General features: G+C 40.1%; 2 protein-coding genes across 2 annotated transcripts; both read left to right on the top strand.

The window, feature by feature from the left end:
- Positions 1-523: 523 nt before the first annotated feature.
- anks4b (ankyrin repeat and sterile alpha motif domain containing 4B) lies at positions 524-2912 on the top strand (the record flags this gene model as incomplete). Its single annotated transcript, XM_079519672.1, has 2 exons — positions 524-684; positions 1790-2912. The coding sequence occupies 2 exons, from the start codon at positions 524-526 to the stop codon at positions 2910-2912; spliced, it is 1284 nt and encodes a 427-aa protein (XP_079375798.1).
- A 3528-nt stretch (positions 2913-6440) lies between these two features.
- LOC306936572 (kelch-like protein 24) lies at positions 6441-14906 on the top strand. The gene is made up of 12 exons (XM_079520137.1): positions 6441-6573; positions 7426-7723; positions 8280-8414; positions 8681-8872; positions 10012-10155; positions 10968-11154; positions 11839-11985; positions 12492-12620; positions 12872-13048; positions 13461-13607; positions 13723-13888; positions 14004-14906. Exons 2-12 carry the CDS (start codon positions 7454-7456, stop codon positions 14167-14169), a joined length of 1860 nt encoding a protein of 619 aa, XP_079376263.1. The 5' UTR covers positions 6441-6573; positions 7426-7453; the 3' UTR covers positions 14170-14906.
- Positions 14907-16807: the final 1901 nt, after the last annotated feature.

The raw sequence follows: 16807 nt of genomic DNA, 5'->3' as shown, positions 1-16807 counted from the left end.
GATCTGATGATGGCTGATGATTACTGTCTGGGAAGAGAACAGCAAAACGCCCAAACAGACAGCAATGCCCTTTTATTAATGTCATAATGTTTTAGGCTGCATATTGATTTGTTTACTAAATGTGTGTTATTGTTCAATGTTCTGTTTTAATACACACATGTCCAGAAACTGCAGACTGACAAATACATTAAACAAATTTAAAAATGCTATTTCAAATCGATTGACAAGCTAAGACTTTAACACAAAAGTTGCTCGATCGACATATCATGTTATATGAAACAGCTCAGATGTGTCATGTGGCGGTGGCTGTCCTGGACTTTGATTCTTTTTTATGGCGACGCTGCGATGTTAACGCCCAGAGGAGAGCTCATTTGGGTCTCGACTCTCCAGTCTCCACTGAGTGCGCAACTTATGCGAGTATTGGGTGAGGAGAGGAGAAGAGAAAATGCCCTATTTTTTTTAGCTGCCTCATATCCATTTTATTTGTTTTATTTATAGTTTATTATTTGCCAAAAGCTTCAGTATGTCTAGATACCATAAAGCAGCTATTGATGGTTACTTAGACCTCTTGAAAGAGGCCACCAGAAACGACCTGAACGCTCGGGATGAGGATGGGATGACACCAACTTTATTGGCTGCTTTCCACGGACATGTCGATGCTCTTCAGCTGATCAGTAGTAGAGGGTGAGTAATAGACTTTATATGTTAACATCTAGCCTTGCCCTTGGACTATAGCCTTGTATCGATTTGATTGTCAATTGTAGAAGAGATAGGCTTAATACAAATGTGAGTATGTGACACTGTGACATGTCAGAATATATCTTTTTTCTTCTTCTTTTTAATATGCGAACTGTTAATAAATACTTAAATCAATCAATCAATCAATCAATCAATCAATCCCTGTGCTAGGCTAGGCACTTTAATCCATGCAAAAACAGAGGTCTACATAATCTATGAAAATTCAAATGCATGTTTAGCAATTTATAGTGTACACACACACACACACACACACACACACACACACACACACACACACACACACACACACACACACACAGTATAATATAGTTGATCAAGGAGCAAAGGTTGGCTTTATAGTTTCTTGGCACGCTATCTTGATCCTTGTGTCTTCCATATTGTAAATTGGTCATAGTAGCCTGCCCAATTTATGTCCAAGCTTGCTGCTGTTATGTAAAGGTCCTGTTTAGACAGCCAAATGCAGCCAAAGCAATTCTGTAAAACAATAGAGCTTTTATCCAGCCCTACCCCCACCGACCCTCTCTCCCTCAATATGACCAGCTATAGCACAGCATTTGCAAGTGAGATTAGAACCATCTCAGAGGTTCAGTAAAGATGGAACTTTTAGAAATTTAATTGGAACAATTTAATTTATATATTCTTACCCGTGCCCATCAAAATACTCTCTCTCCCATTAAGGATTATCAGCATGGCACAATAGCTTGCAAATTGCGTTTTAACGGTTTTATGACATGTAGTTGCTGTGTTACTGCAATCAAGACATTTATTGCCATGCATGATGAGGGAACATGGGAGGACTTTAATTCTTAATAGCTTACCAATTAACCACAGAAATGTTTGGTTGCTGTTTCATGTGTGTAGTTTCAGTATTTAGGAAATGTAGTTAATTTGTTACACATTAATGATGCTTTACGTAATTACATTGTTATTATTGCTTGAAACCCCACTTTAACCTCTGTTAATAAACTCCACTAAATGTACCATAAAAATAATACTAAATTGTCAAAACTAAATGTTTTGTGTCACACAGAGGGGACCCAGACAAGAGCGACATATGGGGAAACACGCCATTGCACCATGCTGCCACTAATGGCCACATGCACATCCTCAGCTTCCTCGTTAATTTTGGTGCCAACCTCTTTGCCTTAGACAATGAATTCCACACAGCTATGGACGTTGCAGCATCGCGTGACCGCATGGACTGCGTGCGCTACCTGGATGCTGCAGCCTCACAGCAGACAATTCAGAACCCCAAGAAGGTTGCCAATGTGAAGCGCGAGGCCACCAAAGAGGCAGAGAAACGCGTGACGATGTGCGAGAAGGTCAAGAAAAGACACCAGAGCAAGATGGATAAAATGTACAGCGGAACAGGCGATGATGGGTCTGTTTCAGAGGCCAGCATGGCATCTTCACTCTCTACTGTCGGCGGTGTCAATGAGCAGTTTTCCAAGATTATCGCTTCAGACAAATCTGGCTCCCTCACTGCCAGATTTAAGGGCACACTGCAGAAGAAATTTGGCAAGAAGGATAAAGGTACAATGTTGAGACCAGGGGGAGATGGGAACGTCATTTTCCTTAAGCAAGAGAATGGAACACACGGTGAACCAGAGTTTGTGGACGTCTTCAGTGAGCAGGATGAGCATGAGTCCAATGAAAGTGGGGTGAGGAGGACGGCAGGGGACGATGATGACCCTGGCCAAACCACACAGTCTATCTTCAATCGACCCGGTCTTGGAGGTCTGGTCTTCATGAACACGCTGGGTCTGGAGTCTGATGACATCCCCAGTGGTGCCAATGAAAACCTTGGCTACCTTGTGCAGAACGAGATGTATGACACTCATGGAGATGACACAGAGTTTCAAGATGACAGTGATGCTGTACTGCCTTGGAACCAAGAAGACCTGGGATTTGATGACGAGGATGATGAAGACACCTCTCCTTTGGACACCTTCCTGTCTGCAATTTCCTTGGCTGAATTTGCCCTGGCTTTCAGCCGTGAGCAGCTGGATCTCGAAGCCCTCATGCTTTGCTCTGATGAAGACCTCAAAGGCATCCGCATCCAGCTGGGGCCCAGGAAGAAGATCCTGGAAGCTGCTAAGCGCAGAAAGGATGCACTGCAGCGTCCTGGTCAAATGAAGGACACCAGCCTTTGATCAAACAAAATAGTGAGAGTCATTAGGATGAGTTGATAGTCCCCTGCAATATTTGAATATTTGAGTGAATTATACATCAAAAGTGCGCCATCCTCCAAGAGAATATCTATCTATCTATCTATCTATCTATCTATCTATCTATCTATCTATCTATCTATCTATCTATCTATCTATCTATCTATCTATCTATCTATCCATCCATCCATCCATCCATCCATCCATCCATCCATCCATCCATCCATCCATCCATCCATCCATCCATCCATCCATCCATCCATCCATCCATCCATCCATCCTTCCTCCCCTCCTTCCTTCCTTCCTTCCTTCCTTCCTTCCTTCCTTCCTTCCTTCCTTCCTTCTATAAATGCACCATGTCTCTGTACGTATGTGTGTCAAATTTGACACACAGGTTCCACACCCCCACAGGGAGTGCAGTGCCCGGTGTCAAGTCAGTCGGACCCACGGCTGTCCAGAACCTCCACAAAAGGCCTCTGCCCGGGCTCTGGACATGGGGCCCCTGCCCAGGGTCCATATATGGAGCTGGCCTGTTCTGACATCACAACACTCCATATTTGGGCATGCCTGACACAGAACTCCATAGGAATAAAGGGACACAGAGAGACAGATACAGAAATCTCCATAAAAGGGACACAGACAGATGGGTGGAACTCTGACACGGGTACAACGGGTATTGTATAGCCGGGTGGGGCATGGATCTCCAACTTCCATCGTTACTGACTCTGTGCTCTACAGCCAGGCACCGGTCTATAGTAGTTTTAATTAACCATGTATTTTTATGAAATATAGCCACACATATTGTCGTGCAGGCAAGATTGTATATGAATTGTATATGAAAAATATTCGGAGTGATTCTGTTGTGTTACTGAATGAGACTAAATTGGCTAAAATAGGTGTGACTTATATAAATGATTAACAGCATACTGTACATATAGTTACGTATGGGTTTCGCGCACTGAAAGTATAGCAAATCAAGCTAGATCAACTATTTTCAGAATGTGCCATAGTGTGTATAAATCAGACATAAGAGCAAAATAGGCCGGGTGATGGCTGTCAACGTGGGAAAATACTTAGCTGACCATGGATGGATTTCACTCTTTGTATGAAAAGAAACAACAAACCCAACCATGTCACTATACTGCCACTTCTTAATCCATTGTCAAATGAAAATAGATAAAGTTGCATGGTCAATGACTATTTCTCACATAATATTGTCGTGCAGGCAAGATTGTATATGAATTGTATATGAAAAATATTCTGAGTGATTCTGTTGTGTTATTGCATAGCCTAAATAAACCAAATATTATTTTGTAATTACGACACCGGTAATTGTTTTGCTGTTTCACAACACAAACAGATAAATACAGTTTAAACTAGAAAGATTGTACCTCTGCCAACACTATGCAAGTGTCAATATATTCCATTTCCACCCTAGATCTATATTGATTCTATGTGATGATTGTGATGTCATTTGATTACACTTTGTGACATCAAAGGATTAGTACCTACATCACTCTAAAATTTGGAAGGAGGAAGGATTCCATTTCCAACATTTTTCGATGTCTTCATTCCTGAGATGTGATTTATTATTCCATGTTTTCCTTGAGCTTGAATATGACTTTCACATTCAATCTTTTAAACCCAAAAATGTCCTCCAAGTTGCATGAAAATCCGACTATCTGTTTTCAAATTATTTTTTGCTAACAGTCAAACACAAACAAACAACTCTGCTGGTAGAGGTGAAAATATAAATAATACAAATATTTAACTTTGTATCCAAATGTATATGGTTAAGTTACTTTAATTAATTTTTTATATGGATGTGAAATGTGTGTGTGTGTGTGTTCGTGCATGTTTGCATGCGAATGTGCGCGTGCGTGCGTGCGTGCGTGCGAGAGAGAGAGAGAGAGAGAGAGAGAGAGCACAGAAGAGTCTTTGTTATTAATATAATAGACAATGTGAGTATTCAAAAGGATGACAGTGTGCCAACAGTGTGTTTGCTGCAAATGGTGAATCAAGTCATCAGTGTGTTCATGCGGAAAACTTGATTTAGGCACAAGTGTTGATGGAGTGACTGTAACTGTTGCCTGTCCATTCAGAGCAAGCAGAAACTAACTGTTGTTCAACAGCCTTTCAATGTATTTTCCACACAGTCACCAGCTTCCTAAGTGGCCTTCATCAGGTCATACAAAAACAGATTGATTGATTGATTGATTGATTGATTGATTGATTGATGAAGTATTTATTAACAGATTGGAGAATTACAGTACATTTCAAGCACAACTCAATACAAAACTTTTAACTGTGGACGACACTATAAGCATTACACTTGTTTACAATAGGGTCCACCATGTTCAATTCATCATAACATTTAGAGACGTACAAATATACACTTCTACAGTATATAGCCAAAAACAGGAAATCAAAAGGTGTGTGTGTGTGTGTGTGTGTGTGTGTGTGTGTGTGTGTGTGTGTGTGTGTGTGTGTGTGTGTGTGTGTGTGTGCGTGCGTGTGCGTGCATGTGTGCATGTGTGCATGTGTGTGTCTGTATTCAGGGCTAATGTTGTTTCACATCTTTTTGTAAAATAACAAATTTCAGTTAGCAATTTGATAAGCCACCTCATCATCAGGACGGATAACAACTGTTTAGGAAGCTTGCATCTTTAGTAACAAAGTCCTCATTGGAACGAAAACAAAATGAAAATACGGTAGGTGCAAACTGTATAACACTGTCATTGCTACACTGAAAATTAAATGTATATATTCAGTGGTGGAAGAAGTAGCCTACTCTGATGTTTTACCATGCACTGTTTTACAAGTAGCCTAATGTATTAAAATAGTACAAAAGTACAAAAAGTATTCTATACTCTATTACATAGGGCTGGTTTATGTAGCATATATTTTGTAGTCTAACAATATTCTAAGTCTTCAAGGTAATGTTTCAATAAAGTTTCCAAATTATCGTAGTGTAAAAAGTACAATATTTGCCCCTGAGATGTAGTGGAATAGAAGTATATTTAAAAAATCAACCCGTGTGAAGTAAGTGGTGCAACTCCGTGTGGGGGTCCTCAGAACTTCCAGACCCACAGGAATGTGCCCAGGGTGCCGGCCCAGTTCCGGCGAGCCACCCCGCGTCCGAAATGGTCGAGAAATGACAGAGTTACCGTGTGGGGGTCTCCAGGGTCCCTCTACTACTGTACCTGTACTGTAGGCCTACTGTCACACCTGAAATCATCATACTTTATACAGACAGTTATTTTATTTGTATGTTTGTGTTAGGCTGCACAACAGTGACACTTGGTTTTGAAAACCAACCAAATGCTATTTTCGTGCTCAGACAGACCCAGCCACCAGCCAGGCAGTCAGAGACACACAAAGCTCCGTAATGAAGTGGTTGCACCACTAAAAAATGTCAAGTTTCCCACTGTGTTCATGAGTAGGCCATAGGAGTAGGCCCTCGCAGCATTGCAACCATTTTTACTCACTCCTAACACAGGGTGGCACTGTGGCAGTAATCTCACGTGCCTCTCAAATATCAGCGGGTATGAAAACAAGGGAGAAGAAGGCGTTTTTTTAGTCACGACTCTGCAGACACTCAGGTTTTGGTTCGTCTCTGTACAGTTGACGTTATGGTGTGCATCAGGTATTATAATCCCACAATTGCTTTACATGCTTCGCTTCAATCTGTGTTTGTCTGTATTTGATTGCATATGACTCAAGCGTTCATCATTTGGAAGTTACTAGTTACTTACTTGCTACTGTCGCAAAGCTCTTCATCTGTGCTAACCAAGCGAACAAAATCCTTGTCAGCAACATTTTCGTCACAGACGAATACATTGGTTGTTTTTCACACGTATGAGCCATTCTAGGCCATAATTTAAAATGTAATCGATAAGACATTAAAAACCGTTTTCCGCTTGTGTTATGTTGAGCTGCCTCGTACTGTGATTGCATGCATGTGATGCAGTCACACTGTCATTTATTTATGTTCATTACATTAGTTATCTGGCTATTAACCATTGGTGCACGAAAGTACTGGAGTTGAGTCTCACTTGAGTCAAAGTACTGGAATACAAGTTTTCTTTTTTAACACATTTAAAGTATTCAAAAGTACGTGCTTTTAAAAATACTTAAAGTACAAAGTACATTTTATTTTTTTAACATCAATATATAAATAACAATACAAAATTGTACATCTGGTATTTTCACTATATTGGGTGTAACCGATTAATATAATGTACTTTTTGTCAAAAGTACAATATTTAACTTATACATGTTGTTGAGTCAAAGTCATAATTATCCAAAAATACAGACACAAATAAAGTACAGATAACTAAAATCTACTTAGGTTTTATAACAAAATGTACAATGACACGGATGCTTTCCAAAATTGAATGGGTTAAAAAAGTTCTTAAGTACAGTACTCAAGTAAATGTACTTAAAGTTACTGTCTCCACCACTGCCGTTAACTCCATCCTGTCCTACTTTTGTATAGGCTGGTCTAGCAACGGGAGACGGGAGTCATGGCTGAAATTGTTCCAGTTAATGCCAGTTTGCCCCCCTGCCCCTTGGATGTGACCTTTGCCCTCCAGGAGGATGGCACCAGTGTCCCGCTGTCCGCAGTGGAGAGCGACAACTTTGTGTTTGTGGAGTCAAAGCATCCCAACAAGGTGCTAGAAGGCCTGAACAGTCTTCGGCTCAACAATGCTTTCTGTGATGTGATCATCTGCTGCGGGGGACAGGAATTCTCCTGCCACCGTATTGTTCTGGCCTCCTTTAGCTCCTACTTTCAGGTAAACGTGGATCCTTCACCCTTTCACGTTTATATTTATCACACTTGCAAGACTTTTTCAAGAATAGCAGATGTTCAAGCTGGCAGCGTGAGCTTGTACATCTGCTATTTTTGGGCTCAAGATGCTTTCTCACTTTGAATGGGTTAATTAAAAGGGGGTAATAATATAACACAGTGAAATACTGTACATCGTGGTATTGTGGTGGATACTAGCCGCCTTTAGCTTTTACTTTCAGGTAAACAGTAAACACAGATCTTCAAACCTTTCATGTTTACATTTATGGCCCTGGTTTTGTTAACCATTTTCAGTTTTTACCCTAGCGTCCCACATTTTGGCATGGCATTATAGGCAGAAAGGGGAAAAAAAGTTGAAGAATTTCAATCAACAGTGGCTATTTTCAAAATTTGAATTTTATTTTGTATGCGTTTGTTTTTTGTTAAGGAATGTAATTAACTTCCACTTGAACCCAATATCATGGTATATCTAATAAATTAGTTGACACAATGAACACTCCACTCCAAGTGAGCCAACCAGTCTCCTTTTCAACCTGACACAGGCAATGTTTTCAACTGACTTGATGGAGTCCAGACAGGAACGGGTGGCCATCAATGGAGTAGAACCTCAGATGATTGGCATGTTGGTTAGCTATGCCTACACATCAGTGGTGGTCATCTCCAAGGCTAATGTGCAGGTACTGTATTATCATAAACCTTACAGTATATGGCTGCAACTATTGATTGCCTGCTTGGAGATTGTACTATTGATCTACTAGCTCACAACAAGTTGCATCGTGACACGTGCTATCTTCAGTATTTTAGAAAATCCACTTATTTTATTAAAATATATATTTTTAAATAATCAATTAAATCGATTTGTTTGGTTAACTATTGTAATTTTATATACATTGTCTCCATTTTTGATGCATCTGTGTTCATAAAACATTTTTATTTGGTTAAGGCGCTTCTGGCAGCAGCAAATCTGTTGGATATCATGGCTGTTCGAGAGGCCTGCTGTAATTTTATGGAGCGGCAGATGGATGAAATGAACTGTGTCGGGATTCACTGCTTTGCTGAGGCCCATTCCTGTAAAATGCTGGAGAAACGCAGCATGGATTACATGCTTGAGCACTTCAGTACGGTGTACCAGCAGGTCAGAGACTGAGGGATCTGTGCAGTTCCTAAGTTGTTTGTCTGTGTTTGGCCTTTTCTCTGCATTTGTGGTGAGTTGTTACAGTACAATACAGGCCCACTTACTCAAATTCTGTGAAAACACAGTACCAAAATTATGTTATAATTTGGCATTCTCATAAACAATACATCTGTTGGAAATCTGTGTTTGACCAGCTTAATCCGTCCTGCCTCCACACATACTTCCCATACTCCAGGCTGTAATGTCAGGAGTGGATCTTCATCCAGATTCTACCTGTTAAACTCAGCCAAGCTCTAGTCTGTACACATATATAATCAATATAAACTTAAGTTTACAGTTAATACTAGAAAGGGTTCCAAAGCATTGAAAATAGAGAAATGGTTTTGAATGCTAGACGTTTACAATGTATTATAGACCAATATTCAATCGTACAGTATGCACAACTAGCAACTTCCTCCAACTGTGATTGCAGTTCCATTATGCTACCTGTACAGCAGCCTTTTTAGAATTTTTCATTTTTAATCCATTCAATCTTGGAAAGCATCTGTCATTATACATTTGGCTATAAACCATAATAGCCTATGTACATTTATATATATTTATTTAAAAATGATTCTATTAAGAATCATCAAATTAATTTACACAACACTGATGATAGTGCTGTCACACAAGTCTACATGTCTATCTATGAAATCGGCAACGCAATTTTATACAGTATGTAGTGGGGGTCCCTGCTTCATCTCTCTCAGCTAAGGCGTTCTTGGTCTGAATAACTTTGAAGACCCCTGGTCTAATATGTAAATATCTGAAGTTGTCCCTTATCTGTTGCCCTACTTTTGGTATTAATCAAACTCCAAAACTTCACCACCACATGTATCTGTGTAGAAACATTCAGTCATTTGTCAATGATTGGATGAATATTAACAAGATAGTTTAATATTTTTCTTCAAAGCATTGTTTTCTTCTTCTTTCTTTCCAGTAGCTATAGTATGTTTAATTAAAAGGGGGGAATTAATACAGTGAAACTACACCATGGTATTGTGCTGGATATGGTGCCATTTTATTCCATTCAATACCTATTCAGGTGGTCTACTGTATCTTTTATTGTCTTGCTTGCTTTCATTTTCTGCCCCTACTAGGATGAGTTCCTCTCTCTCTGTGTGGAGAAACTGACAGAGATTCTTGCCAATGACCATCTTAATGTGCCCAAGGAGGAGATGGTGTTTGAGGCTGCCATGTTGTGGTTAGACAAGTGTCCTACCCGCAGGCCGAGCTTTGAAAAGGTCAGTCCTTTTCGAGAAGTCAAATGCTAGCTATGGCATGCTTACTGTTGGTGATCATTATAGTCTACAGAAATAGATTTTATTGATAATATAGCATGAATTAAAAAAATAATAATAATTTAAAAATTAATACAATAAATGGTATTTCGTCTTTAAAACCTTCAAAGACGAAATACCATAGTGATACTGATACATAGTGATGGTGATAAATCTTACTTAGCTATAGTACCATTAGAATTAGCCAGAACAAAATCGTTTGATCATTAAAATAAACCATGTTCAGTGGTCAAATGGGTGGGTCTTTTAAGACTTTCAGGTGGACCCTGAATGATACAGAAAAGGTTGAGAACTACTGGTGTAGAGAGACAGGAAACATAGAGAGCAGGTCAGGCACATGTGCTATGTGCCCTAACCATTTGGTTATCGGTCACCCACCATTACATCAACTTGATTCATATGGAAAGCATCAGCATGTCTTTGTGCAGACCATAGTTGTGTCTGTTTCTAATCTCAGGGATATCCTATACGAGTGCATGGAAGTGTTTTGGGGTGCAGTGTAACTAAGGGAATCCTCCATTAGAGCTCCATAAGTCTGGAGGTTTACACACCACAGTTATGGAACAGCTTGCCTCTGGCACCTGTGAATGTAATTAATACATGATTAACCCCAACTTCCCCATCGTTTAAACAACCTAAAGGTTTAAGGCTAGGCCTTTAGGGTACAAAAGGTACAGTTTTAAATGGTCATATTTAATGTTGTTCACATATCCAGTTGGACTATAAAATCATTTCTGTCCTAATTGTTGTTTAAGGTGCTAGAGCATATCCGCCTGCCTCTCATCAGCCCCTACTACCTCCATGATGTGATCGAGTCCCTGGATGTGGTGAAAGAATACCAGGGCTGCCAGAGGCTCATCTCTGAAGCCAAGGACTATCTACTGCTGCAGGACCGGCGTGGAGAGCTCTACTGCCACAGAGCACGGCCCCGCAGATCCACAGGTACCCTGCACTATACAATCCTTAGTGTTGATTATTTGTAGTGTTAAATGAACACTGAGGATTTTACTGTGTGCCTTACACATGTGTGGTGTGCATGTTGCAACTGATGGTGGACAATATACGGGACATCAATGTTTTTCGAGTTGGGATTTCCAGTGCCGAGAAAAAACCCAGTCAGACAAGACTGTGCAAACAAAAACAATTCTGATGCATTTTCTTCATAGACCAATCATTTCATTATTGCATTTTCCGTTTCAAGCTTTGATTTCTGTTTGTTTTTATTGGTTGTCTTAGTTTTCTTCTTTACTCCTTGGCCTCATGAACAGGCACTTCATGAGGTGCTGTGTTCATGTTCTGTCCCTCTGTATTAACCACTTAAACCCTATCTTAGTTTTTGGTGTCCCCCAGGGGTCTATACTTGGTTCACATGAAATGTATTTGCAAAAAATAGCTGATCTTAAAGCTCACGACGCCCCACATTGCGATTCGAGCTTTTTTCACCAAATGTTTACCCAGAGTAGGGACATGGGGTTCATGTGGTTAAAAGGGAACAGGGCCAGGATGCTTATGAGATGGTTTGTTTATGAATAAAGTTGGTTTCTCTTTGAACTCTTAAATCCACTTTGAGTCACTGCTCTGCTCTCTGTCCCTCCTCCTTTTCCCCCCTTGTTGCCTTGACAACAGGGACAGCTGAGGTGATAGTGACGGTGGGTGGAGAGGATGACAAGGTGGTGCTTCGCAGTGTGGAGAGCTTTGATCCCCTGACAAACCAGTGGAAGACTCTTGCATGTCTGCCCTTCGCTGTAAGCAAACATGGGCTGGTTGTGTCAGGTGAGAAGTGCCAACGGAGTCAACTGGCTTAGACCACTGGTTCTCAACGTTGGTTTCGGGGGGCTATCGGCGGTCCGAATGGACCCTTTTTACTGGTCTAACTCTTTCTTGAGAGTGTACAGTGGGTTCTCTCTGGGACCCTAATCCACACTGTTAAACTAACTCTGAGAGTGTACAAATGGAAGTTACAGACCCATAAGTGTCCATTTGGACAAAAATATCATATTTCATATGCCAGGCAGAAACCTTGTATCTCCTACTTCGTCATACAACAGTAGAGAAAATAGGCGATCTATAAGCTCAGTGTCTCTATAAGTGGTTACGTCTCTGTGTGGTTTGTGTCTAAATACATTTTTCCATTTTTTTTCCTTTTTTTGAAAAGTAACATACAAGGTTTCTGCTGACAGTGACGATATAATATAAATGTATCTTGAGCTCTGAAAATGTTTATTTCTATACCAACGTTGGCATCACTATTTCTTTCTTCTGCTCATCTTCTATCATAGGCTCTACTCTCTATTTGGCCGGAGGAGAGTTCCCTGATGGTTCAGCCAGTAGGGAGATGTGGCGATATGACCCTTCCCGTGATTCATGGTTGGAGATGGCTCCCATGAATGTGGCACGTTCTGAATTGGGTAAGACTGTCAAACCCTTGCATTTACATTCAACCTGTCATCTTTATTTTCGGCATATGTCAACATTTTGAAAATAGCTAATCTACAACGCTTAATGATGCGATACGTTGTGAGCTTGTACATTGGATATTTTCATGTGACACCGCCTTATGACAATGTACAAAATAAGTCTCAAGGGTTCTTGTTGCATACGGCCATTGTCATCTGTTCTAATTATCCTTTTATATGTTACAACCCTACGGCGTCCATAGGCCTGGTGATGCTGGATGGCTATGTGTTTGCGGTGGGTGGCTGGGAGGGCCGCTCTCGCCTGGACTCCGTGGAATGTTATGACCCAAATACCAATACCTGGCAGTTCAAGGAGTCAGTCAAAATGGCTGTCACCAGCCCAGCTGTGGTCGCATTAGATGGACTACTCTATGTTACTGGTATGGAACAGGGTTATGCGCCTGCAGGTTCAGCCTAATGGGTTTTATGTAATGTATGTAAAGCATAATGGTTAAAGTTAAAGTCTGTGACTTATCTTAATGATTAAAACATACGGTAATTTGAATCAACCTGTATGGTACAGGTATGTTAATACAATATAACTATTACATCTGCAGTGTGCTCATATGTGGTTTCCGTACTGGTCCACTGAGAAATTTCACACCAGATTCAACACTAGAACACACCGTCATCTTTATTGTACTTTTGGTCCCACTGTCGGGAGAGACGGAAAACTTGATGATTGTACCTTTTTAATTAAGGTCCAAATGTCCAAAGCATTTGGTATTATGTATTTGTCCTTTTCCCATTGACAATGAATAATGTTTTGCTATGTGTTCTCCTGGGTCTTAGGTGGAGCTGTACTGGAGGATGGTGATGGCACAGACCTAGCCCAGGTGTACAACCCTAAAACATCTGTGTGGCTAGAAGTGGCTCCTATGCAGATTGCACGTTCTGGTTCAGCTGCATGTACTCTGAAAGGAAAGATCTACGTTATAGGTATTGTATGTTCTTAATGGTTAGTTCCATAATAGACTCACTTCAACTTTACTGCAGTTTCAGCACATAATGGAGCTGTCTAACAGTCTTTATCCTGTTATTTACTTATCTATAGGGGGTTGGCATGCCTCGACTGAGAACACGGACAAGGTTGAGTGTTATAACCCCAAGACTAATCAGTGGACCATGTGTGCCCCCATGAAAGAGCGACGCTACCGGCCTGGCGTGGCTGTGGTGGATGGGAAGATATATGTACTAGGAGGGGAGGAGGGCTGGGACAGGTAATACGTGATTTATACTTTGTATACTTGATTTAACTCAGGCTTAAAGGTGTCTGCTTGTCCAGCTGCTCCATGAAAGCCTTTCTCTCATGGCTGTTGGTCTCTCTTCATCTAGGTATCATGATACCATCGAGCGATACTGTGAAGAGACGGACATGTGGGAAATTGTGGGAGAGATGCCTACAAGTCGCAGTTGGCTAAGCTGTGTGTCTCTCCAGCTGAGGAAGGATGCATGCACAGCCAACGAATCTGCCACAGCCGATACCATACCTGTAAACTGAGGGGCAGGAAGATGAAGCAAAGCTTGTAGGGTGCCAAACCTCCCAGAGCAACCATCATCCTTCTGTAGTTATTGGTGCCCTCCGCCAGTGGGGAGGAGGGGGGCACAGAGTCAGGCGCTCCTTGCTTTAGTGACAAGGACCAGGAAAGTGCCAACTAAACAAGAGGTGCAAGTTTGTGCCAAGATTGCGTCGCTGTTTTAGAGGGTCCTTTTTTATAGATCTTTTCCCAGTGGCAAAGGTAGCGGGGTTAACTTGTGACGGCCTGCTGAGTCTTGCGTGCTTGGGTCTGTTTTATTGCAGTGATGACAAAGGAAGGTCTCAACCCACATGAATCCATAGCAACTGTGATCACTGAGAAGCCTCAGTGAGTGTGTACAGGTTACAACTGTGTTACATCAGGTCAAATCTGTGATCCGGTAGGTTCCCGGTCAATGTTGTGCATTTCTGTGTAATTATTCAGTGATGTTCCTCTGTTGTTTTGGGACTTGGCTCTGAGCGAAACTGTATTTGTTAAATTGAATGCCTGTAAATATTTTTTGCTTGATCAAAAGATGCTCTATGGGCCAAAGAATTGTAGTTGTGTATTTTTGAACCAGTGAAAAAAGCTAGAGGTCAAACTTGTAGAGTCTGAATCATTGCCTTGAATCATTGCCTTTAATGTATGTTGGCATCTATTTTTGTAATGTACCGTAAGTGTGCTTTATGAAAAATTAAGTCTAATAAAGATGTTAAATTCAGTAATGCATTTATGGCATTTTCTTTTCAAAGGTGAAAGCATTATTATTCCAAGTGGTTCACATCATATTATGATGTAAACTGCTTGGAATAATCCAAGTTTGAATGTGTAACTAGTACATTAGAATGCTCAAATTGATCAAATATCTGGTTCTCAGAAATTATAAAGTTGATTTCAAACTTGATTAAAAGTACTGTATGAGCTGCCCATACTTGAGTGAGCCATATCTTGTGAGAGATGACTGACTGTGTCATTTTGATGTTGACCTTAATTGTGACCTTGACCCTTTTAAGACAAAGTTGAATAATTTATTTGAGCAGCTTACTGGTCAGTTTTTTTGCTGAAAGACAAAGGGTAAAAACACCTCGGTCTAACTTCATTGGTGGAAGTAAAAAAGTATTTATCTAACCCAGTTTGTAAACATGACAGCAGGTCAAAAGTAAAAAATAATTGTAGTTTATATAGATGCTAATAATTCTGGGGGAATGGGTTTGTGTGTGTGTGTGTGTTGGATGAAATGTGTATCCCACCTGAAAATGTAGAGATATTTCACTTTCAAACATTTTAGGGTCATTTTAATGTCGTGAACACACCAGATAGTTTTTAGTTACGTTGCTTGATTCAGTATTTCAGTATTATTTTGATATTAATTTCAAGAGTCACACCGGCCCTTTCTCATGCTATTATGAGAAGTTTGTGAAGGACTGAAACCACCTTAATATACTGTAGTCCTGGCTCTTGACCACCGAGTCTGGACTGAATGGTAACATGAGTGTAGAGTCTGTAGACAATTGAAATGTAATTATATTCAACTGTGATGCCCAAAATGAACTGCTTGTCTCAAAAAACGAAAAAGAATTAAAAAAAAAAGAAAGCAAAAGAAACATCCCTTTGAATCTTGACAAGATTAAAGGAATAGGCTATTTCACTTTCTTTTTTTACACAAGATTATCTTGTGTACAGTGTATTTATAACCTTTTAACATCATTGTCCTTTTAACACCATGTAATCATAATGTAATCAACCCTTTTTACCCAAACAAACGAAAAACATATTTTTCTGTGCTTCTAATAATAGGCTTACCTTGCTACTCTTTTTCACGTGCTGCATCAGGCGGAGCAGGGGGTCTTCAATGCTTTTCAGCCCAAGGACCCCTCCCTCACCTATATTCATATTGTTTAAAAACATGTGTCTATATTGTGGAACAGGAATATTTAAATAGCCAAACAATCATCAATCATCATTTCTAACTCCTTATAACCTTTTAGTATACGATTAATGTAATTAAGAATGCTCTGTGGTATTTGATCATTTAATTGTAGGCCTATATGTACAGTAATAATTGTGATGCAAGGGAAAGTGAATGCTGTATGGTATTGGTAGCCTATGTGAGAACATTGTTAATTGGTATCCATCACTGGATGTTTTGTACTTTTCCTCAGTTGGCCTTTCTATCTGCACTGGAAATGTTATTCACTGCTGTAAGAAAATACAGATAAAAACAAAGACTGTAGAACAAATTCAAAGATTATGTATCTGTTGATTATTTGACTATTTGTTACATAATATAGTTTTATAGGAGGATTATTACTACAAATGTACTATTTTACCATAGTATATATCATTTTATTTTATTCTTAGTGTTATCAAATCCTGTTGAAGGTTGACTCCGCGGCTCCGCCAGTCGCGCCAGATTACAGAGATACTTTCTTCAAGTTCACAATCACATTTTGTGAACTAGTGAATCAATACCGCCCCCATCTGGCGGAGTCTGTACTTAAATATTTCAATCAATCAATCAAAAGCTGGGTGAAATATATAATTTTAAAACGGTTGAAAAGAGTATTTGGAGTAGTACTTAATCAACTCGAATTGTAGGCCTACTTACAACTTGATTGCATT

The sequence above is a fragment of the Electrona antarctica genome (assembly GCF_951216825.1).
Source record: "Electrona antarctica genome assembly, chromosome: 14".
Taxonomy (NCBI): Eukaryota; Metazoa; Chordata; class Actinopteri; order Myctophiformes; family Myctophidae; genus Electrona; species Electrona antarctica.
The sequence above is the reverse complement of the archived record's forward strand: the minus strand, read 5'-3'. Positions and strand labels throughout refer to the sequence as shown.